Source organism: Bombina bombina, chromosome 4 (genome assembly GCF_027579735.1).
Source record: "Bombina bombina isolate aBomBom1 chromosome 4, aBomBom1.pri, whole genome shotgun sequence".
NCBI classification, from domain to species: domain Eukaryota; kingdom Metazoa; phylum Chordata; class Amphibia; order Anura; family Bombinatoridae; genus Bombina; species Bombina bombina.
Genome location: NC_069502.1, coordinates 1,201,130,178 through 1,201,155,873, shown reverse-complemented (window position 1 = coordinate 1,201,155,873; position 25,696 = coordinate 1,201,130,178). Strand labels below are relative to the sequence as shown.

Below are 25,696 nucleotides of genomic sequence, written 5' to 3'. Positions count from 1 at the left end.
CTTACAGGTGAGTAGATAGTGGGATAAAAACTTATTTAAAGGGACATTAAAGTATTTTTATATGTGAACAGTATATTATCAGCAATAAGCACTTCATACAATACTAATGTTTTATATGTGAGAAACTTCTCTTCAGTATGTTTATCTTATCTTTACTGCTGTGGCAAGTATGGACAGATATATATGAGCTGAAGCACTGATCACCCAATCACTGCATAGCATGTAGCTGCTTAATGTTCTGAATTCTAAAGAATGCACTCCAGTCGCTCAGCATAGGTAAATGACAAAAAACATTGGCAAATAAATGATACAAGTATATTAACATATTTTACTATACATCATTCAACATGTCAAATTGTTTAATGTTCCTTTAACCCCTTGTTGCTAGTGTGGGCATTATCAAATTGAGCTTTGAAGCCAAGAATAAAATAAAATAATATACGTGAGAAACACATACTGCACACTACAGTAGGGCAGTAAATACCTGGTCATTACAACATATTAAGTTATCTTGAGACACAATAATGTATCAGCCAAGTGTAAACATTTTAAAACAAATTAACATCTTGTGTGCAGCAAATGTATTTCAAAAAGGCAAACTCCAGATACTATTTGCCTTATTTGGAGGGGGCAATCTGGGCTTGCTTCTGCCACGTTTATTATGTTAGTATAAAGTGCATTGTTTTGCAGTTGTTATCAAAATAAATAATGAAAGTATATAGTAAAGTGGTTTTACTGAACACAACTAAATATGTTATACTATCCCATTAAAACACTAGATACTAATACACCTGAACCAAAAGAGGGTAAAGAAACACTTTAGAGCCCACAAGTGATTGTCATACAAGCTGTGCAGGCATATAGTTTTACCTGTAACTAATGGTTTATACAACCACTGATAAAGTACGCTACCACTGGATAATCTGCAATAGCACAGGCCTTGTTATCCGGCCTAGTGCAACAGGGACCCTAGAATACATAACTGTAAACCAATCAATTTACAGAAGCTGAAATAAAATGCTAAAATAAAATGACATATCTAAATAGGTTTACAGTATTCCATAAACCAATCACACAAAATGATCAGGGGCGGTCAAGCAGCTATTATTTTCTTCACTAAAGCTAAAAACCAAGACGCTAGAATTAATGAATACACAACAATTACATAAACTCTCTATGTACAGGTATATGTTTTATATTAAGTTAGTAATGAAATAGATACATCATTATTAAACATCTAAAAACAACAAGAAGTTTAAATAAGATATAAATGAGGAAATGAGATAACCAAATGTTATAGTGACTTGTAGAACTAATAGTTACATTTCTTCATGTATATCTACAGTATATATTACATTCTCTTCATATACGCAGACACTTATTGGACACCAAAAGCAGCCTCAATAACTTTTCATCAAGATCCAATGAATTTAGTTCTTAGAAGGAGATTTTTGCTTGAGTGAGTCGGAAATATTTCCCTTTGCTATTTTTAGCTGTAGCCATCTCTGTGGGAGTTTTGTGTATTCAGCCTTCCGATTGCTTTACTTAACTTATTCCAACGAATGACAGGTTGGCAAATCAATCTGTAAGATGACTGCAGAAATAACATCTAGAAACGAAAAAACACAAAACATATGGGCAGAAAAAAAAATGAAACCCCTCAAACGGTGTAAGGCTTAGATGCAAACGTAAATGATTATGTCTCTGAGACGTTGGCCAATAATAGCAATAAACGTAATAATAATAAAGATGAAAGAGTCTGCTTCACGTAGCCTGAAAGGAATTCATTTCTTAATTAGTCATGTTCCATTCTTGGGTCATCCATTGCATTCTTGGGTCATCCATTGCATTTTAACAACACCATGAGCAATTACGCGGTGATGTTAGACTACAGAGGTAGGGTGTTAATGGTTTTCTTGATGAAGATTGAAGACCAATTTTCTCCACTGAAGTTTGATTTTATTTCTACAAATAGGAACACAAGGCAGCAGTGTCCTTGGGAATGCTTTCCAGTGCTAATGCTGGTTGTGATAGAAACATGAAGTAAGGATGGCATGATTCACAGAAAATGTTTCTTCATATGAAAATGTTTACGGTTGCTGACTCTGGTTCCGAGAGTTCTGGTCAGTCAATGAATGAAGGGAACCAGCGTTTGAAGCTCGGAGGGCAATAGATATTCCTTGCTGTGCTGTATGACTTTGTTCACTGGGTACTGGATCATCATTACCCTCTTCTTTTTGAGTCAGAGACTGAGCTGGACACTCAAAATGTACACAATGGAAAACCTGAAAGAAACAAAACAAATAGAAAAAAAGGTGTGGTAAATGAAATTGTTAGAAATCAGCAAAAACAATATTACATTTTACGTTATTTAAAATTAATTTTCTGCATTTGCACACATATTGATGGGCATCCTTGCTAGGTTGGTTATTGTTAACCTGATGGTGAAGTTTAAAGGGTTTCTCTTAAGGGTGTGCTGAGGGCGGCTGTGAGAAATATTTCTCAGGATTGGTAATAATTAATGAACTGCTCACTTGTAATACATATTGTTCTGCTGAGGTGAGGGTGTCGGAGTGAATGTATCAATTATGTACAGTGGTGAGGAATGTGTAGCTCGGGTATGAAATGGGGGGGGTGTATCACTTGAGTGGGTGAGGAATGTATTATGACATGGGGAGATGCATCAAAGAAACAAAGTAGACCAGCACACATAGTATCAATGTCCAATATCAGCGCCAAGATGGGTGCAAACAATTTCAGAGCATACCCACTTGCTCCAATGTATCAAAGAAATCAAGTAAAAGCTGCACGCTCATAGGTGAAAATCCTTTATTGTCAAGCGGGGGGATGTATCACTTGAGTAAAGTGGATGAGAAACGTATTAGGTGCCAATGAAGAAAGGGGAATATATCACTCTTGTTTGTGAATAATGTATAATCTATAATCTGGATGCAATGTAGTGAAGGAGCAGAAGATACCTGCTAGGACTAATACAGATGATACCCTCCATGGTTTGATATATCACATATCATGGCTTCCCCTTACCTGACACTGCTAACCTTGAATATAAAAGAAGACTATATATAAAGAAGACTACAAAAAACATAAATACTGTAAGCAATAAGACTAGTGACAATAGAGTAAAATCAAAAGCCACAGCGACCTCTGTGGTGGGAGTATTGCACTGCCCACAAAATTATTAAACTAAATACAGACTAAATTAAACAGGGGACAGACATAAAAGGAAGCCAACAAAAATTGACAAACTGCTTACATATGGAAAATGTTGGAGTGAAGTGCCTATTTAAACTAAAAATAAAACAAAATAAATATGTTAATAAATATTTATATATAATACTAGTCCTAAAGCCCGTTCACACAGGCCCTTTTTGCAGTACAGTGGTCCCACCCCTTGCGTTCTCTCTCTCCCCCTCTCTTTTGAGCTCTCTCTCTCCCCCTCTCTTTTGCACTCTCTCTCTCCCCCCCTCTTTTGCGCTCTCTCTCTCCCTCTCTATCTCCCCTCTCTCTTTTTCTCTCTCCCCTCTCTCTCTCTCCCCCCTCTCTCTCTATCTCCCCCCCCTCTCTCTCTATCTCCCCCCTCTCTCTCTATCTCCCCCCCTCTCTCTCTCTCTCTCCCCCCCTCTCTCTATCTCCCCCCTCTCTCTCTCTCCCCCTCTCTCTCTCTCCCCCCCTCTCTCTCTCTCTCCCCCCTCTCTCTCCCTCTCTCCCCCCTCTCTCTCTCTCTCTCCCCCCCCCCTCTCTCTCTCTCCCCCCTCTCTCTCTCTCTCTCTCCCCCCTCTCTCTCTATCTCCCCCCTCTCTCTCTCCCCTCTCTCTCTCCCCTCTCTCTCTCTCTCTCTCTCTCTCTCTCTCTCTCTCTCTCTCTCTCTCTCTCTCTCTCTCTCCCCTCTCTCTCGCTCCCCTCTATCTTTCTCTCTCCCCTCTCTCTCTCTCTCCCCTCTCTCTCTCTCTCTCTCTCTCTCTCTCTCCTCTCTCTTTCTCTCTCCCCTCTCTCTTACTCTCTCCCTCTCTCTCTTACTCTCTCCCTCTTTCTCTCTCCCCTCTCCTCTCTCTCTCCCCCCTCTCTCTATCTCCCCCTCTCTCTCTCTCTCTCCCCTCTATCTCTCTCTCTCCCCTCTCTCTCTCTCTCTCTCTCTCCCCTCTCTCTCCCCTCTCTCTTTCTCTCTCCCCTCTCTCTCTCTTTCTCTCTCTCCCCTCTCTCTCTCTTTCTCTCTCCCCCCTCTCTCTCTCTCTCTCTCTCTCTCTCTCCTCTCTCTTTTACTCTCTCCCTCTCTATCTCTTACTCTCTCCCTCTTTCTCTCTCCCCTCTCTCTCTCCCCTCTCTCTCTCCCCTCTCTCTCTCTTTCTCTCTATCTCCCCTCTCTCTCTCTTTCCCCCCTCTCTCTCTCCCCTCTCTCAAACTCTCTCTCCCCTCTCTCTCCCCCTCTGTCTCTCTCTATCTCCCCCTCTCTCTCTCTCTCTCTCTCTCCCCTCTCTCTCTCCTCTCTCTCTCTCTCCCCTCTCTCTTTCTCTCCCCCTCTCTCCTCTTTCTCCCCCTTTCTCTCTCTCCTCTCTCTCTCCCCTCTCTCCCCCCTCTGTCTCTCTCTCCCCTCTCTCTCTTTCCTCTCTCTCTCTGTCCCCCCTGTCTCTCTCTCTCTCCCCACATCTCCTCTCTCTCTCTCCTCTCCCTCTCTATCTCCCCTCTCTCTATCTCCCCCCTCTCTCTCTCCCTTCTCTCTCCCCTCTCTCTCTCGCCTCTCTCTCCCTCCCCTCTCTCTCTCCCCTCTCTCTCCCTTTCTATCTCCCCTCACTCTTTCTCTCTCCCCTCTCTCTCGCTCCCCTCTCTCTTTCTATCTCCCCTCACTCTTTCTCTCTCCCCTCACTCTCTTTCTCTCTCCCCTTCTCTCTCCTCTCTCTCTCGCTCCCCTCTCTCTCTCCCCTCTCTTTCTCTCTCCCCTCTCTCTTTCTCTCTCCCCTCTCTCTTTCTCTCTCCCCTCTCTCTCTCCCCTCTCTCTCTCTTTCTCTCTCACCTCTCTCTCTCTCCCTCCTCTCTATCTCCCCCTCTCCCTCTCTCTCCCTCTCCCCCTCTGTCTCTCTCTCTATCTCCCCCCTCTGTCTCTCTCTCTCTCTCCCCTCTCTCTCTCTCTCTCTCTCTCTCCCCTCTCTCTCTCTCTCTCTCTTTCTCTCTCCTCTCTCTCTCCCCTCTCTCTCTCTCCTCTCTCTCCCTCCTCTTTCTCTCTCTCCCCTCTCTCTCCCCCCTCTCTCTCTCCCTCCCCTCTCTCTCTCTCCCCACATCTCCCCTCTCTCTCTCTCCCCTCTCTCTCTCCCCACATCTCCCCTCTCTCTCTCTCCCCTCTCCTCTCTCTCTCTCCACATCTCCCCTCTCTCTCTCTCCCCCCCCCTCTCTCTCTCTCTCTCCCCTGTCTCTTTCTCCCCTCTTGATCTCTCTCTCCCGCCTCTCCCCTCTTTTGAGCTGTTTGAGCTCTCTCCACGGCCTTTCACGGCCCTGCCCACGGCCCCGGCCCCTCAACGGGCCTGCAAGCTAGGCCACGCCCAATTTGTGAGGTTTCCCGCTAGGCCACGCCCCCTACACGCTCGACCACGCCCACTTCTTCTCGCGGCAGTCGGCAGATCAGGTAGGGAATCCAAAGTCAGGTGTGTTTGTCCTTGTGCTGTCTCTACTGCGCATGACAGCTTCGGACAAACACACTTGGCCTTTTATAGTATATGATTGAATATTGAAACACTAAACGTTGAGGGTTAATAAAACAGATTTTCACAGAACACACAACATTAAAGGGTTATTAAAATCAACATTTTAATTATACATAAAATATTTACTTATATGTGGTAAAACAAAGCTTTGTCATATACATTAATTGTTTATTTTCCTCACTTTCCCTCTCATTTAATAGTTAAAATTTAGTTTTTTAAATCCACTGCCCTGAGAGAGGCTGGAGGTGACCTTGCAGGAGCTAAATGTGACCCTGCAAATTTACTACACAGTGATTGTTTGATCAGTGCAGGAACTCATCTATGTTATGTGTGTCCCTAACTGCCTTAAGGAAAGGTTATACGATAAACATACTACAGAAGATTTTTAAGGGGTAAGTTTCTGGACAACAAAACAAATCACAGCTTTACCTGTTTTTAAAGCACTTAACTGATAAAATACACTCTGTATACATATATAAAATACTATAACATCTCTTTAAATGCACTTGACTTTGATATTGTATTGGCTCTATTAGGCTAGAGGAATTTGTCTAGAGAATTACTTTTTCTGATTTTGTTTTAATGAACTGCAGCTACAGCCCAATCAATGGAACCGCTAGGCGTTTCTTTGTAGGCTTTTTGGCACTGAAGCAATTTATAACATTTAGCCAACTTTAGAAATGAAAATCTCAACACATACATTTTGCAATCAATTAAATTCCCTGCATTAAAGAGATTACTAGGAAGAAATAATTAAGTACAACTTTCTTTGAGAAGTGCTTTATAATCTTCCTGTAAAGACACCTGTTTACTTACATTTCTGGCACTGATGGCCAACAAGACAGCTTGAATAAAATTAGAAGACCATTGGACATGTCCCAGTCATTTCTATTGTGCATTTTTGAGATAAAGTTTGAAACATCGTTTTGCAGTACAGGGTCGGTCAGCCAATCAATAGCAGCTGTCACACATAGCTGCCAGTCACCAGCAGTTTTCTTTATGGAAACTACAGGGTCCTTTTTAGGGGGTTAAGCATATAGTAAGTTTGAGTCGCTAATAGAAAAATATAATCCTTTAATGACGTATAGCATGTCAGTTTTGCAGAAGAATATCCCTTTAATGTTTTATGAAGAAGTAGTGACCAGAAGTCTAGTAATCCTAGTTTTTGTACCACTTATACTTTGCAATCATTAAATATTTTTTTTTCTCTCTCTTTCCTTTTCATACATATATTTCTATAGAGCTATTATAGATGACACATGATAAAACTGTAGTAACATAAAAATCAAATGTGGTTCTATTCTCGGAATGCCATAACATTTAATTCTATTCTAGTTGCAATTTTGATTAAAAATAAAATAAAAATATGTATCTATTTTATCATATAGTTTTCTTTGCTTGTTGAAACAGGCACCCATACTACTGAATGTCAATACTGCCACATTAGATATAGAAAATCTATGTAAAGAAAAGGCAGCAGCAGAAATCAACCTCTTGGACGAGGTGGGAGAGACACCAGCTGAGTGCTCCTTAAGTAAATTTGAATACAATTAACTCATATTAGTTGCTTGCCTGAGAACAGTCTCTTTGCCTGTTATTTTGTAGTGTGAATATATTTCCTTTACACTACAGCGGCTACAGTACAATATTATCTCCTCGGCCACTTTTCTCCAATGGTTCTCCAAAGATTTTTCAGAGCTACAAACATAGTATTGACCATCTTCTGAAAATAACACAGATTTACAGCTTTTAAAAATCTCTCACTCATATATTTCAGTCCCATTACCTTGTTGATTCTATCACAAACTATATTAAGAGCTACTGAAAAGAGTAAACTATATAAGAAATAGGAAATAATAAGTATTGATGAGCCTCTAAACCTTAGGCATGCAACGATAGCTGTTCCTGTGCGGTTCTAAGTTCAGTGAGCTTCATTTTAGCACAGATTTTGTTAATAGCATTCTAAAAGCAGCAATCACAAAAATCAATGCAATTGTATCCAGCATGTGCCTGCTCGCTCTGTAAAGGGCTGTAAATATATACAGTAGCTTTGTTATTATGTCAATATAATCTCTCCTCTCTGGCTACAGTGAAGATGCTGTTTCAATGACATAATAAAACTGGTACTTTTCTCATCAAAAGACTGAGCCAGCACAGCACCGCCACACAACCAACAGACTTGCTACAGACGTGTCACTTTCTCACTGACACTAAGGGAAAGAATGGTTTTAGCAAAAGACTGAGCCGGCACACTGCGCAGCAACGCCACACGACCAACGGACTTGCTACACACGTGTCACTTTCTCACTAACACTAAGGGAAAGAATGGTTTTAGCAAAAGAGTGAGCCGGCACACTGCGCAGCACCGCCACACGACCAACGGACTTGCTACACACGTGTCACTTTCTCACTAACACTAAGGGAAAGAATGGTTTTAGCAAAAGTGTGAGCCGGCACACTGCGCAGCACCGCCACACGACCAACGGACTTGCTACAGACGTGTCACTTTCTCACTGACACTAAGGGAAACAATGGTTTTAGCAAAAGAGTGAGCCGGCACACTGCGCAGCACCGCCACACGACCAACGGACTTGCTACAGACGTGTCACTTTCTCACTGACACTAAGGGAAAGAATCGTTTTAGCAAAAGAGTGAGCTGGCACACTGCGCAGCACCGCCACACGACCAACGGACTTGCTACAGATGTGTCACTTTCTCACTGACACTAAGGGAAAGAATGGTTTTAGCAAAAGAGTGAGCCGGCACATTGCACAGCACCGCCACACCACCAACGGACTTTCTACACACGTGTCACTTTCTCACTGACACTAAGGGAAAGAATGGTTTTAGCAAAAGAGTGAGCCGGAACACTGCGCAGCACCGCCACACGACCAACGGACTTGCTACACACGTGTCACTTTCTCACTGACACTAAGGGAAAGAATGGTTTTAGCAAAAGAGTGAGCCGGCACACTGCACAGCACCGCCACACAACCAACGGACTTGCTACAGATGTGTCACTTTCTCACTGAAACTAAGGGAAAGAATGGTTTTAGCAAAAGAGTGAGCCGGAACACTGCGCAGCACCGCCACACGACCAACAGACTTGCTACACACGTGTCACTTACTCACTGACACTAAGGGAAAGAATGGTTTTAGCAAAAGAGTGAGCCGGCACACTGCACAGCACCGCCACACAACCAACGGACTTGCTACAGACGTGTCACTTTCTCACTGACACTAAGGCAAAGAATGGTTTAAGCAAAAGAGAGAGCCGGCACACTGAGAAGCACTGCCACGCGACCAACGGACTTGCTACAGACGTGTCACTTTCTCACTGACACTAAGGGAAAGAATGGTTTTAGCAAAAGACTGAGCCGGTACACTGCGCAGCACCACCACACGACCAACGGACTTGCTACACACGTGTCACTTTCTCACTGACACTAAGGGAAAGAATGGTTTTAGCAAAAGACTGAGCCGGCACACTGAGAAGCACTGCCACACGACCAATGGACTTGCTACAGACGTGTCACTTACTCACTGACACTAAGGGAAAGAATGGTTTTAGCAAAAGAGTGAGCCGGCACACTGCACAGCACCGCCACACGACCAACGGACTTGCTACAGGCGTTTCACTTTCTCACTGACACTAAGGGAGAATGGTTTTAGCAAAAGAGTGAGCCGGCACACTGCACAGCACCGCCACACGACCAACGGACTTGCTACAGGCGTTTCACTTTCTCACTGACACTAAGGGAAGAATGGTTTTAGCAAAAGAGTGAGCCGGCACACTGCACAGCACTGCCACACGACCAACAGATTTGCTACAGACGTGTCACTTTCTCACTGACACTAAGGGAAAGAATAGTTTTAGCAAAAGAGTGAGCCGGCACACTGCGCAGCACCGCCACACGACCAACGGACTTGCTACAGACATGTCACTTTCTCACTGACACTAAGGGAAAGAATAGTTTTAGCAAAAGAGTGAGCCGGTACACTGCGCAGCACCGCCATACAACCAACGGACTTGCTACAGACGTGTCACTTTCTCACTGACACTAAGGGAAAGAATAGTTTTAGCAAAAGAGTGAGCTGGCACACTGCGCAGCACCGCCACACGACCAACGGACTTGCTACAGGCGTTTCACTTTCTCACTGACAGTAAGGGAGAATGGTTTTAGCAAAAGAGTGAGCCGGCACACTGCGCAGCACCGCCACACGACCAGCGGACTTGCTACGTGTCACTTTCTCACTGACACTAAGGGAAGAATGGTTTTAGCAAAAGAGTGAGCCGGCACACTGCGCAGCACCGCCACACGACCAACGGACCTGCTACAGACGTGTCACTTTCTCACTGACACTAAGGGAAAGAATGGTTTTAGCAAAAGAGTGAGCCGGAACACTGCACAGCACTGCCACATGACCAACGGAATTGCTACACACGTGTCACTTTCTCACTGACACTAAGGGAAAGAATAGTTTTAGCAAAAGAGTGAGCCGGCACACTGCACAGCACCGCCACACAACCAACGAACTTGCTACAGACGTGTCACTTTCTCACTCACACTAAGGGAAAGAATAGTTTTAGCAAAAGAGTGAGCCGGCACACTGCACAGCACCGCCACACAACCAACGGACTTGCTACAGACATGTCACTTTCTCACTGACACTAAGGGAAAGAATGGTTTTAGCAAAAGAGTGAGCCGGCACACTGCGCAGCACCGCCACACGACCAACGGACTTGCTACACATGTGTCACTTTCTCACTGACACTAAGGGAGAATGGTTTTAGCAAAACAGTGAGCCGGCACACTGAGAAGCACTGCCAAACGACCAACGGACTTGCTACACATGTGTCACTTTCTCACTAACACTAAGGGAAAGAATAGTTTTAGCAAAAGAGTGAGCTGGCACACTGCGCAGCACCGCCACACGACCAACGGACTTGCTACACACATGTCACTTTCTCACTGACACTAAGGGAAAGAATAGTTTTAGCAAAAGACTGAGCCGGCACACTGCACAGCACCGCCACACGACCAACGGACTTGCTACGTGTCACTTTCTCACTGACACTAAGGGAAAGAATGGTTTTAGCAAAAGAGTGAGCCGGCACACTGCACAGCACCGCCACACAACCAACGGACTTGCTACAGACGTGTCACTTTCTCACTGACACTAAGGGAAAGAATAGTTTTAGCAAAAGAGTGAGCCGGCACACTGCGCAGCACCACCACACGACCAACAGATTTGCTACACACATGTCACTTTCTCACTGACACTAAGGGAAGAATGGTTTTAGCAAAAGAGTGAGCCGGCACACTGCACAGCACCGCCACAGAACCAACGGACTTGCTACAGGCGTTTCACTTTCTCACTGACACTAAGGGAGAATGGTTTTAGCAAAAGAGTGAGCCGGCACACTGAGAAGCACTGCCAAACGACCAACGGACTTGCTACACACGTGTCACTTTCTCACTGACACTAAGGGAAAGAATGGTTTTAGCAAAAGAGTGAGCCGGCACACTGCGCAGCAACGCCACACGACCAACGGACTTGCTACAGACGTGTCACTTTCTCACTGACACTAAGGGAAAGAATAGTTTTAGCAAAAGAGTGAGCTGGCACACTGCGCAGCACCGCCATACAACCAACGGACTTGCTACACATGTGTCACTTTCTCACTGACACTAAGGGAAAGAATGGTTTTAGCAAAAGAGTGAGCCGGCACACTGTGCAGCACCGCCACACGACCAACGGACTTGCTACACACGTGTCACTTTCTCACTAACACTAAGGGAAAGAATAGTTTTAGCAAAAGAGTGAGCCAGCACACTGCGCAGCACCGCCACACGACCAACGGACTTGCTACGTGTCACTTTCTCACTGACACTAAGGGAAAGAATAGTTTTAGCAAAAGAGTGAGCCGGCACACTGCGCAGCACCGCCACACAACCAACGGACTTTCTACACACGTGTCACTTTCTCACTGACACTAAGGGAAAGAATGGTTTTAGCAAAAGAGTGAGCCAGCACACTGCACAGCACCGCCACACAACCAACGGACTTTCTACACACGTGTCACTTTCTCACTGACACTAAGGGAAAGAATGGTTTTAGCAAAAGAGTGAGCCAGCACACTGCACAGCACCGCCACACAACCAACGGACTTGCTACACACGTGTCACTTTCTCACTGACACAAAGGGAGAATGGTTTTAGCAAAAGAGTGAGCCGGCACACTGCACAGCACCGCCACATGACCAACGGACTTGCTACAGACGTGTCACTTTCTCACTGACACTAAGGGAAAGAATAGTTTTAGCAAAAGACTGAGCCGGCACACTGTGCAGCACCGCCACACGACCAACGGACTTGCTACAGACGTGTGACTTTCTCACTGACACTAAGGGAAAGAATAGTTTTAGCAAAAGAGTGAGCCGGCACACTGCGCAGCACCACCACACGACCAACGGACTTGCTACAGACGTGTCACTTTCTCGCTGACACTAAGGGAAAGAATAGTTTTAGCAAAAGATTGAGCTGGCACACTGCGCAGCACCGCCACACGACCAACAGATTTGCTACACACGTGTCACTTTCTCACTGACACTAAGGGAAGAATGGTTTTAGCAAAAGAGTGAGCCGGCACACTGCGCAGCACCACCACACGACCAACGGACTTGCTACAGACGTGTCACTTTCTCACTGACACTAAGGGAAAGAATAGTTTTAGCAAAAGAGTGAGCCAGCACACTGCGCAGCACCACCACACGACCAACGGACTTGCTACAGACGTGTCACTTTCTCACTGACACTAAGGGAAAGAATAGTTTTAGCAAAAGATTGAGCTGGCACACTGCGCAGCACCGCCACACGACCAACAGATTTGCTACACACGTGTCACTTTCTCACTGACACTAAGGGAAGAATGGTTTTAGCAAAAGAGTGAGCCGGCACACTGCGCAGCACCACCACACGACCAACAGATTTGCTACACACGTGTCACTTTCTCGCTGACACTAAGGGAAAGAATAGTTTTAGCAAACGATTGAGCTGGCACACTGCGCAGCACCGCCACACGACCAACGGACTTGCTACGTGTCACTTTCTCACTGACACTAAGGGAAAGAATGGTTTTAGCAAAAGATTGAGCTGGCACACTGCGCAGCACCGCCACACGACCAACAGATTTGCTACACACGTGTCACTTTCTCACTGACACTAAGGGAAGAATGGTTTTAGCAAAAGAGTGAGCCGGCACACTGCGCAGCACCACCACACGACCAACGGACTTGCTACAGACGTGTCACTTTCTCACTGACACTAAGGGAAAGAATAGTTTTAGCAAAAGAGTGAGCCGGCACACTGCACAGCACCGCCACACAACCAACGGACTTGCTACAGGCGTTTCACTTTCTCACTGACACTAAGGGAGAATGGTTTTAGCAAAAGTGTGAGCCAGCACACTGCACAGCACCGCCACACCTTCAACGGACTTGCTACAGGCGTTTCACTTTCTCACTGACACTAAGGGAAAGAATAGTTTTAGCAAAAGAGTGAGCCGGCACACTGCGCAGCACCGCCACACGACCAACAGACTTGCTACAGACGTGTCACTTTCTCACTGACACTAAGGGAAAGAATAGTTTTAACAAAAGATTGAGCTGGCACACTGCGCAGCACCACCACACGACCAACGGACTTGCTACAGACGTGTCACTTTCTCGCTGACACTAAGGGAAAGAATAGTTTTAGCAAAAGATTGAGCTGACACACTGCGCAGCACCACCACACGACCAACGGACTTGCTACAGACGTGTCACTTTCTCACTGACACTAAGGGAAAGAATAGTTTTAGCAAAAGAGTGAGCCGGCACACTGCGCAGCACCACCACACGACCAACGGACTTGCTACAGACGTGTCACTTTCTCGCTGACACTAAGGGAAAGAATAGTTTTAGCAAAAGAGTGAGCCGGCACACTGCGCAGCACCGCCACACGACCAACGGACTTGCTACAGACGTGTCACTTTCTCGCTGACACTAAGGGAAAGAATAGTTTTAGCAAAAGATTGAGCTGGCACACTGCGCAGCACCGCCACACGACCAACAGATTTGCTACACACGTGTCACTTTCTCACTGACACTAAGGGAAGAATGGTTTTAGCAAAAGAGTGAGCCGGCACACTGCGCAGCACCACCACACGACCAACGGACTTGCTACAGACGTGTCACTTTCTCACTGACACTAAGGGAAAGAATAGTTTTAGCAAAAGAGTGAGCCGGCACACTGCGCAGCACCACCACACGACCAACGGACTTGCTACAGACGTGTCACTTTCTTGCTGACACTAAGGGAAAGAATAGTTTTAGCAAAAGATTGAGCTGGCACACTGCGCAGCACCACCACACGACCAACAGACTTGCTACAGACGTGTCACTTTCTCACTGACACTAAGGGAAAGAATGGTTTTAGCAAAAGAGTGAGCCGGCACACTGCGCAGCACCGCCACACGACCAACGGACTTGCTACACATGTGTCACTTTCTCACTGACACTAAGGGAAAGAATAGTTTTAGCAAAAGTGTGAGCCAGCACACTGCACAGCACCGCCACACGACCAACGGACCTGCTACAGACGTGTCACTTTCTCACTGACACTAAGGGAGAATGGTTTTAGCAAAAGTGTGAGCCAGCACACTGCACAGCACCGCCACACGACCAACGGACTTGCGGATGTGCTATACATCGCTTATATTACAAGTTAAAAAGTTATGTGTCCAGCAAAAAACATAACAACATTAAAAAAGTTAATGTGACTTGAGACCTAAAGTAAAGCGTTAGGGTTAACAAAAGAGTAAAACAAAACACATGTAAACATGGTAAAGTATAACCAAAAAGATGTACTAAATTAATACACATTATATATATAGTGATAACAATCAACCCCATAGATAGGAAGAAGGAACGCTTCACTCTCCGGTCTGTTAAAAAAAAAAGGCTTTATTTCATCTTCATATATCAATAATACATCCCAAACGTTTCGATACCGGTTGGTATCTTGTTCACTGGGTGTAGCAAAGTGTTTGTATCCCAAAACGGCTCCTAATCTAACCCACACACCTCTCACCTGTTTATACCCCTAAGTGCTGATGTCACTTCCGGTGTATCGGGAACAGGATCCACACGCACATAACACGGCAGGTCTTCAAACACATGGCTAATTTGCATAGCTCAGCCTGCTTAGTGACGCATATCTTCATGTCAATCACATACATTCTCTAGATATGCGCATGTCGTGTGGCAGCCCTTCCAAATCACACCCGGAGGTCATATTTAAAAAGAAACTAATATTAAAAATCGTATTATTAAGTAATCCAAATATGTCAGCATTTTTATTCTAAAAAGTCTTAAACAACACGCAATAAATTCTCTGATAACACTTATCCTGGGTTACCCAATTTATACGTTTAGATTATTATCCCATCAGCAGGTATAATCATATATCAACCATTGAGTTATATTGGTATTCATTTTTCAACCAATATGATAGACAAGGTAAAAAATAGTAAATATTGTTGGCAACTGAAATAAAGTTACAATCAAAAAAATGGGGAAAAGAAGCATATACATAAGAAAGGAAAATGAAAAAGGAAAATAAAAAGCAATAAATATGCATGAAAAAAAACAAAATTTATGCTTACCTGATAAATTTATTTCTCTTGTAGTGTATCCAGTCCATGGATCATCCCTTACTTGTGGGATATTCTCCTTCCCAACAGGAAGCTGCAAGAGGATCACCCACAGCAGAGCTGTCTATATAGCTCCTCCCCTAACTGCCAACCCCCAGTCATTCGACCGAAGACAAGCAAGAGAAAGGAGAAACTATAGGGTGCAGTGGTGACTGTAGTTTAAAAAATAAAAAACACCTGCCTTAAAATGACAGGGCGGGCCGTGGACTGGATACACCACAAGAGAAATAAATTTATCAGGTTAGCATAAATTTTGTTTTCTCTTGTAAGGTGTATCCAGTCCACGGATCATCCATTACTTGTGGGATACCAATACCAAAGCTATAGGACACGTATGAAGGGAGGGACAAGGCAGGCGCTTAAACGGAAGGCACCACTGCCTGTAAGACCTTTCTCCCAAAAATAGCCTCCGAAGAAGCAAAAGTATCAAATTTAGAGAATTTAGAAAAAGTATGAAGTGAAGACCAAGTCGCCACCTTACAAATCTGTTCAACAGAAGCCTCATTCTTAAAAGCCCATGTGGAAGCTACCGCTCTAGTAGAATGAGCTGTAATTCTTTCAGGAGGCTGCTGGCCAGCAGTCTCATAAGCTAAGCGTATTATACTCCTTAGCCAAAAGGAAAGAGAAGTTGCCGAAGCCTTTTCGCCTCTCCTCTGTCCAGAGTAGACAACAAACAATGCAGATGTTTGACGAAAATCTTTAGTAGGTTGTAAATAAAACTTTAAAGCACGAACCACGTCAAGATTGTGTAATAGACGTTCCTTCTTTGAAGAAGGATTAGGACACAGTGACGGAAGAACAATCTCCTGATTGATATTTTTATTAGATACCACCTTAGGTAGAAAACCAGGTTTGGTACGTAACACTACATTATCTGCATGGAAAATTAGATAAGGGGTATCACATTGTAAAGCAGATAACTCCGAAACTCTTCGAGCCGAGGAGATAGCTACTAAAAACCGAACTTTCCAAGATAAGAGCTTAACATCTATGGAATGCAAAGGTTCAAACGGAACCCCTTGAAGAACCTTAAGAACTAAATTTAAACTCCATGGCGGAGCAACAGGTTTAAACACAGGCTTGATTCTAACCAGAGCCTGACAAAACGCCTGAACATCTGGAACCTCAACCAGACGTTTGTGCAAAAGAATAGACAGAGCAGAAATCTGTCCCTTTAAGGAACTAGCTGACAAACCCTTCTCCAATCCTTCTTGGAGAAAGGATAATATCTTAGGAATCCTGACTTTACTCCATGAGTAACCTTTGAATTCACACCAATGAAGATATTTACACCATATCTTATGATAGATTTTCCTGGTGACAGGCTTTCGTGCCTGTATTAAGGTATCAATGACCGACTCGGAGAAATCACGCTTTGATAAAATCAAGCGTTCAATCTCCAAGCAGTCAGACGCAGAGAAACTAGATTTGGATGGTTGAAAGGACCCTGAAGTAGAAGGTCCTGTCTCAGCGGCAGAGTCCATGGTGGAAAGGATGACATGTCCACCAGATCTGCATACCAAGTCCTGCGTGGCCACGCAGGTGCTATCAAAATTACCGAAGCTCTCTCCTGCTTGATCTTGGCAATCAGACGAGGGAGCAGAGGAAATGGTGGAAACACATAAGCCAGGTTGAAGGACCAAGGCGCTGCTAGAGCATCTATCAGCGCTGCCTTGGGATACCTGGACTTGGATCCGTAACAAGGAAGCTTGGCGTTCTGACGAGACGCCATGAGATCCAGTTCTGGTTTGCCGCAAAGTTGAATCAACTGTGCAAATATCTCCAGATGGAGTTCCCACTCCCCCGGATGAAAAGTCTGTCGACTTAGAAAATCCGCCTCCCAGTTCCCTACTCCTGGGATATGGATAGCTGATAGATGGCAAGAGTGAATCTCTGCCCATAGAATTATCTTTGAAACCTCCAACATTGCTAGGGAACTCCTTGTTCCCCCTTGATGGTTGATGTAAGCTACAGTCGTGATGTTGTCCGACTGAAATCTGATGAACCTGACCGCAGCAAGCTGAGACCAAGCCTGAAGAGCTTTGAATATCGCTCTTAGTTCCAGAATGTTTATCGGAAGGAGTGTCTCCTCCTGAGTCCACGAGCCCTGAGCCTTCAGGGAGTTCCAGACTGCACCCCAGCCCAGAAGGCTGGCATCTGTTGTTACTATTGTCCAATCTGGCCTGCGGAAGGTCATACCCTTGGACAGATGGACCCGAGATAGCCACCAGAGAAGAGAATCCCTGGTCTCTTGATCCAGATTTAGTAGAGGGGACAAATCTGTGTAATCCCCATTCCACTGACTGAGCATGCAGAGTTGCAGCGGTCTGAGATGTAGGCGGGCAAACGGCACTATGTCCATTGCCGCTACCATTAAGCTGATTACTTCCATACACTGAGCCACTGAAGGGCGAGAAGTAGAATAAAGAACACGGCAGGAATTTAGAAGTTTTGACAATCTGGCCTCTGTCAGATAAATCTTCATTTCTACAGAATCTATCAGAGTTCCTAGGAAGGAAACTCTTGTGAGAGGGGATAGAGAACTCTTTTCTTCGTTCACTTTCCACCCATGAGACCTCAGGAATGCCAGAACAATGTCTGTATGGGACCTGGCGATTTGAAAATTCGACGCCTGTATCAGAATTTCGTCTAGGTAAGGGGCTACTGCTATACCCCACGGCCTTAGGACCGCCAGGAGTGACCCCAGAACCTTTGTAAAGATTCTTGGTGCAATAGCTAACCCAAAGGGAAGAGCCACAAACTGGTAATGCCTGTCTAGGAAGGCGAACCTGAGAAACCGATGATGATCTCTGTGTATCGGAATGTGAAGATAAGCATCCTTTAAGTCCACGGTAGTCATATATTGACCCTCCTGGATCATAGGTAGGATGGTTCGAATAGTCTCCATCTTGAAGGATGGGACCCTGAGAAATTTGTTTAGGATCTTGAAATCTAAGATTGGTCTGAAATTTCCCTCTTTCTTGGGAACTACAAACAGATTTGAATAGAAGCCTTGCCCCTGTTCCTCCTTTGGAACTGGGTGGATAACTCCCATAACTAGGAGGTCTTGAACACAATGTAAGAATGCCTCTCTCTTTATCTGGTTTGCAGATAATTGTGAGAGATTAAATCTTCCTTTTGGGGAAGAAGTTTTGAAGTCCAGAAGATATCCCTGGGACACAATTTCCAACGCCCAGGGATCCTGGACATCTCTTGCCCAAGCCTGGGCGAAGAGAGAAAGTCTGCCCCCTACTAGATCCGTTACTGGATCGGGGGCTGATCTTTCATGCTGTCTTAGAGGCAGCAGCAGGCTTTTTGGCCTGCTTTCCTTTGTTCCAAGCCTGGTTAGGTCTCTAGACCGGCTTGGACTGGGCAAAATTTCCCTCTTATTTTTGTATTAGAGGAAGTTGAAGCTGCGCCACTCTTGAAGTTTCGAAAGGCACGAAAATTAGTCTGTTTGGTCCTTAATTTGTTGGACCTATCCTGAGGAAGGGCGTGACCTTTTCCTCCAGTAATATCAGAAATTATCTCCTTCAGACCGGGCCCGAATAGGGTCTGCCCCTTGAAGGGAATGTTGAGAAGCTTAGACTTTGAAGTAACGTCAGCTGACCAGGATTTAAGCCATAACGCCCTACGCGCTTGAAAAGCAAAACCTGAGTTCTTAGCCGTTAGTTTGGTTAAATGAACAACGGCGTCAGAAACAAATGAATTGGCTAGCTTAAGAGCTTTAAGCTTGTCAAGTATATCATCCAATGGGGTTTCTACCTGTAGAGCCTCTTCCAGAGACTCAAACCAGAAGGCCGCAGCAGCAGTGACAGGGGCAATGCATGCAAGGGGCTGGAGAATAAAACCTTGTTGAATAAACATTTTCTTAAGGTAACCCTCTAATTTTTTATCCATTGGATCTAGGAAAGCACAACTGTCCTCGACGGGGATAGTTGTACGCTTAGCTAGGGTAGAGACTGCTCCCTCCACCTTAGGGACCATTTGCCACAAGTCCCGTGTAGCGGCATCTATGGGAAACATCTTTTTAAAAACAGGAGGGGGAGAGAACGGTACACCTGGTTTATCCCATTCCTTAGTAATAATTTCTGAAAACCTCTTAGGTATTGGAAAAACATCAGTGTAAACAGGCACTGCATAGTATTTATCCAATCTACACAATTTCTCTGGGACTGTAATGGTGTCACAGTCATCCAGAGTAGCTAAAACCTCCCTGAGCAACAAGCGGAGGTGTTCAAGCTTAAATTTAAAAATGTAGATATATCAGAATCAGGTTGAAGCATCTTCCCTGAGTCAGAAAAATCACCCACAGATAGAAGCTCTCCTTCCTCAGCTTCTGCATATTGTGAGGGGATATCAGACATAGCTACTAAAGCGTCAGAGAGCTCTGTATTTTTTCTAGCTCCAGAGCTGTCTCGCTTTCCTTGTAACCCTGGTAGTTTGGACAATACCGCTGTAAGGGTATGATCCATAACTGCCGCCATGTCTTGTAAGGTAAACGCTATGGGCGCGCTAGATGTACTTGGCGTCCCTTGAGCGGGCGTCCCTTGAGCGGGAGTTATAGGTTCTGACACGTGGGGAGAGTTAGTCGGCATAACTTCCCCCTTGTCAGTTTCCTCTGGTGATAAATCTTTTAAATCCAGAATATGATCTTTATAACTTATAGTAAGATCAGTGCATTTGGTACACATTCTAAGAGGGGGTTCCACAATGGCTTCTAAACATAAAGAACAAGGAGTTTCCTCTATGTCAGACATGTTTAACAGACTAGTAATGAGACCAGCAAGCTTTGAAAACACTTTAATTAATGTAAAAAAGCAGAATATAAAAAACGGTACTGTGCCTTTAAGGGAAAAAAACAAACACAAAAACTGCAAAACAGTGAAAAAAGCAGTTAACTCTATGAAATTTTAACAGTGTATGTACTAGACTAAAATAGCATTGCACCCACTTGCAAATGGATGATTAACCCCTTAGGCTCAAAAACGAAGCAAAAAAACGGTAAAACCGTTATAACAGTCACAGGCAAACTGCCACTGCTCTACTGTGGCTCCTACCTTCCCATAAAACGACTTTTGTAGGCACAAAAACCCTTTATAGAGGTCCAATATGTCAGGGGACTCCTTCAGGGAAGCTGGATGTCTCAGAGAGTAAAAACTACTGCGCAATTAGAGCGCGAAAATAGGCCCCTCCCACCATGCACTCAAAGTCAGAGGGCCTAAAAAACTACTCCTTGGAGCCAAATAATAGCCATGTGGAAAACTAGGCCCCAAATAAAGATTTGTCACCCTTAGTAAAAAAACGTTTCTTATAAATCCTGTAAATGTTTAACATACTAAGCCATAAGAGCAAGTAACATAAAATTACCCTTTACTGTAAGCATGATGCCAGTCGTTATTAAATCACTGCAATCAGGCTTACCTCAAATATATCAGGCACTGTCAGCATTTTCTAGACTTCTTATCATCTCTCTAGAAATAAATATACTGAACATACCTCAAAGCAGTTAATTCTGCAGGCCGTTCCCCCAGCTGAAGTTTTTCCCATACTCTTCAGTTATGTGTGAGAACAGCAGTGGATCTTAGTTACAACCTGCTAAGATCATCAAAAACCTCAGGCAAAACACTTCTTCTAATTTCTGCCTGAGGTAAAAACAGTACAACTCCGGTACCATTTAAAAATAACAAACTTTTGATTGAAGATAAACTACACTAAGTCACCACATCTCTCTAGCTACTTCCCTTGTCGAGAGCTGCAAGAGAATGACTGGGGGTTGGCAGTTAGGGGAGGAGCTATATAGAGAGCTCTGCTGTGGGTGATCCTCTTGCAGCTTCCTGTTGGGAAGGAGAATATCCCACAAGTAATGGATGATCCGTGGACTGGATACACCTTACAAGAGAAATAAACAATAATAAATAAGAAAAACATAATTTATGTAAGAACTTACCTGATAAATTCATTTCTTTCATATTAGCAAGAGTCCATGAGCTAGTGACGTATGGGATATACATTCCTACCAGGAGGGGCAAAGTTTCCCAAACCTCAAAATGCCTACAAATACACCCCTCACCACACCCACAAATCAGTTTAACGCATAGCCAAGAAGTGGGGTGATAAGAAAAAAGTGCGAAAGCATAAAAAATAAGGAATTGGAATAATTGTGCTTTATAAAAAAAATCATAACCACCACAAAAAAGGGTGGGCCTCATGGACTCTTGCTAATATGAAAGAAATTAATTTATCAGGTAAGTTCTTACATAAATTATGTTTTCTTTCATGTAATTAGCAAGAGTCCATGAGCTAGTGACGTATGGGATAATGAATACCCAAGATGTGGATCTTCCACGCAAGAGTCACTAGAGAGGGAGGGATAAAATAAAGACAGCCAATTCCGCTGAAAATAATCCACACCCAAAACAAAGTTTAAATCTTATAATGAAAAAACCCCTGAAATTATAAGCAGAAGAATCAAACTGAAACAGCTGCCTGAAGTACTTTTCTACCAAAAACTGCTTCAGAAGAAGAAAACACATCAAAATGGTAGAATTTAGTAAAAGTATGAAAAGAAGACCAAGTTGCTGCTTTGCAAATCTGATCAACCGAAGCTTCATTCCAAAACGCCCAGGAAGTAGAAACTGACCTAGTAGAATGAGCTGTAATCCTTTGAGGCGGAGTTTTACCCGACTCGACATAAGCATGATGAATCAAAGACTTTAACCAAGACGCCAAAGAAATGGCAGAGGCCTTCTGACCTTTCCTAGAACCAGAAAAGATAACAAATAGACTAGAAGTCTTACGGAAATTTTTGGTAGCTTCAACATAATATTTCAAAGCTCTAACTACATCCAAAGAATGCAACGATCTTCCCTTAGAATTCTTAGGATTAGGACACAATGAAGGAACCACAATTTCTCTACTAATGTTGTTAGAATTCACAACCTTAGGTAAAAATTTAATAGAAGTTCGCAACACTGCCTTATCCTGATGAAAAATCAGAAAAGGAGACTCACAAGAAAGAGCAGATAATTCCGAAACTCTTCTAGCAGAAGAGATGGCCAAAAGAAACAAAACTTTCCAAGAAAGTAATTTAATGTCCAGCGAATGCATAGGTTCAAACGGTGGAACTTGAAGAGCCCACAGAACCAAATTCAAACTCCAAGGAGGAGAAATTGACTTAATAACAGGTTTTATACGAACCAAAGCTTGTACAAAACAATGAATATCAGGAAGACTACCAATCTTTCTGTGAAAAAGAACAGAAAGAGCAGAGATTTGTCCTTTCAAGGAACTTGCAGACAAACCTTTATCCAAACCATCCTGAAGAAACTGTAAAATTCTAGGAATTCTAAAAGAATGCCAAGAAAAATGTTGAGAAAAACACCAAGAAATGTAAATCTTCCAGACTCGATAATATATCTTCCTAGATACAGATTTACGAGCCTGTAACATAGTATTTATCACAGAGTCAGAGAAACCTCTATGACTGAGAATCAAACGTTCAATCTCCATACCTTCAAATTTAAGGATTTGAGATCCTGATGGAAAAAAGGACCTTGCGATAGAAGGTCTGGTCTTAACGGAAGAGTCCATGGTTGGCAAGTGGCCATCCGGACAAGATCCGCATACCAAAACCTGTGAGGCCATGCTGGAGCCACCAGCAGAACAAACGAGCACTCCTTTAGAATCTTGGAAATCACTCTTGGAAGAAGAACTAGAGGCGGAAAGATATAGGCAGGATGATACTTCCAAGGAAGTGACAATGCATCCACTGTCTCCGCCTAAGGATCCCTGGATCTGGACAGATACCTGGGAAGCTTCTTGTTTAGACGAGAAGCCATCAGATCTATTTCTGGAAGTCCCCACATTTGAACAATCTGAAGAAATACCTCTGGGTGAAGAGACCATTCGCCCGGATGTAACGTTTGGCGACTGAGATAATCCGCTTCCCAATTGTCTATACCTGGGATATGAACCGCAGAAATTAGACAGGAGCTGGATTCCGCCCATACCAGTATTCGAGATACTTCTTTCATAGCCAGAGGACTGTGAGTCCCTCCTTGATGATTGACATATGCCACGGTTGTGACATTGTCCGTCTGAAAACAAATGAACGACTCTCTCTTTAGAAGAGGCCATGACTGAAGAGCACGGAGTTCCAAAATGTTGATTGGTAATCTCACCTCCTGAGACTCCCAAACCCCTTGTGCTGTCAGAGACCCCCAAACAGCTCCCCAACCTGTCAGACTTGCATCTGTTGAAATCACAGTCCAGGTCGGAAGAACAAAAGAAGCCCCCTGAACTAAACGATGGTGGTCTGTCCACCACGTCAGAGAGTGTCGTACAATCAGTTTTAAAGATATTAATTGAGATATCTTTGTATAATCCCTGCACCACTGGTTCAGCATACAGAGCTGAAGAGGTCTCATGTGAAAATGAGCAAAGGGGATCGCGTCCGATGCAGCAGTCATAAGACTTAGAATTTCCATGCATAAAGCTACCGAAGGGAATGATTGAGACTGAACGTTTCGACAAGCTGAAACCAATTTTAGACGTCTCTTGTCTGTCAGAGACAGAGTCATGGACACTGAATCTATCTGGAAACCTAAAAAGGTTACCCTTGTCTGAGGAATCAATTAACTTTTTGGTAAATTGATCCTCCAACCATGTTCTCGAAGAAACAATACAAGTCGATTCGTATGAGATTCTGCTAAATGTGAAGACTGAGCAAGTACCAAGATATCGTCCAAATAAGGAAAAACCACAATACCCTGTTCTCTGATTACAGACAGAAGGGCACCGAGAACCTTTGTAAAAATCCTTGGAGCTGTTGCTAGGCCAAACGGCAGAGCCACAAACTGGTAATGCTTGTCTAGGAAAGAGAATCTCAGAAACTGATAGTGATCTGGATGAATTGGAATATGTAGATATGCATCCTGTAAATCTATTGTGGACATATAATGCCCTTGCTGAACAAAAGGCAGAATAGTCCTTATAGTTACCATTTTGAATGTTGGTATCCTTACATAATGATTCAATATTTTTAAATCCAGAACTAGTCTGAAGGAATTCTCCTTCTTTGGTACAATGAAGAGATTTGAGTAAAACCCCAGCCCCTGTTCCAGAACTGGAACTGGCATAATTACTCCAGCCAACTCTAGATCTGAAACACATTTCAGAAATGCTTGAGCCTTCACTGGATTTACAGGGACACGGGAAAGAAAAAATCTTCTTGCAGGAGGCCTTATCTTGAAGCCTATTCTGTACCCTTGTGAAACAATGTTCTGAATCCAAAGATTGTGAATCGAATTGATCCAAATTTCTTTGAAAAATCGTAGTCTGCCCCCTACCAGCTGGGCTGGAATGAGGGCCGCACCTTCATGTTGACTTGGGAGCTGGCTTTGACTTTCTAAAAGGCTTGGATTTATTCCAGACTGGAGATGGTTTCCAAACTGATACCGCTCCTGTAGGGGAAGGATCAGGCTTTTGTTCCTTATTGTGACGAAAGGAACGAAAACGATTAGTAGACCTAAATTTACCTTTCGATTTTTTATCCTGTGGTAAAAAAGTTCCTTTCCCCCCAGTAACAGTTGAAATAATAGAATCCAACTGTGAACCAAATAATTTATTACCCTGGAAAGAAAGGGAAAGCAAAGTTGACTTAGAAGACATATCAGCATTCCAAGTTTTAAGCCATAAAGCTCTTCTAGCTAAAATAGCTAGAGACATATACCTGACATCAACCCTAATGATATCAAAGATGGCATCACAAATAAAATTATTAGCATGTTGAAGAAGATTAACAATGCTATGAGAATTATGATCTGTTACTTGTTGCGCTAAAGCTTCCAACCAAAAAGTTGAAGCTGCAGCAACATCCGCTAAAGATATAGCAGGTCTAAGAAGATTACCTGAACATAAGTAAGCTTTTCTTAGAAAGGATTCAATTTTCCTATCTAAAGGATCCTTAAAGGAAGTACTATCTGCCGTAGGAATAGTAGTACGTTTAGCAAGAGTAGAGATAGCCCCATCAACCTTAGGGATTTTGTCCCAAAACTCTAATCTGTCAGATGGCACAGGATATAATTGCTTAAAACGTTTAGAAGGAGTAAATGAATTACCCAAATTATTCCATTCCCTGGAAATTACTTCAGAAATAGCATCAGGGACAGGAAAAACTTCTGGAATAACTACAGGAGATTTAAAAACCTTATTTAAACGTTTAG

General features: G+C 43.6%; 1 protein-coding gene across 1 annotated transcript in view; it reads right to left on the bottom strand.

Annotated features, from left to right (window-relative positions):
* Window positions 1–1,864: 1,864 nt before the first annotated feature.
* Window positions 1,865–25,696, bottom strand: part of BTBD9 (BTB domain containing 9) — a 784,099-nt gene continuing 760,267 nt past the window's right edge. The window contains exon 11 of the mRNA XM_053712684.1: window positions 1,865–2,285. Coding sequence (XP_053568659.1) covers window positions 2,091–2,285 — 195 coding nt within the window. The 3' untranslated portion in view covers window positions 1,865–2,090. The remainder of the gene's footprint in view (window positions 2,286–25,696) is intronic.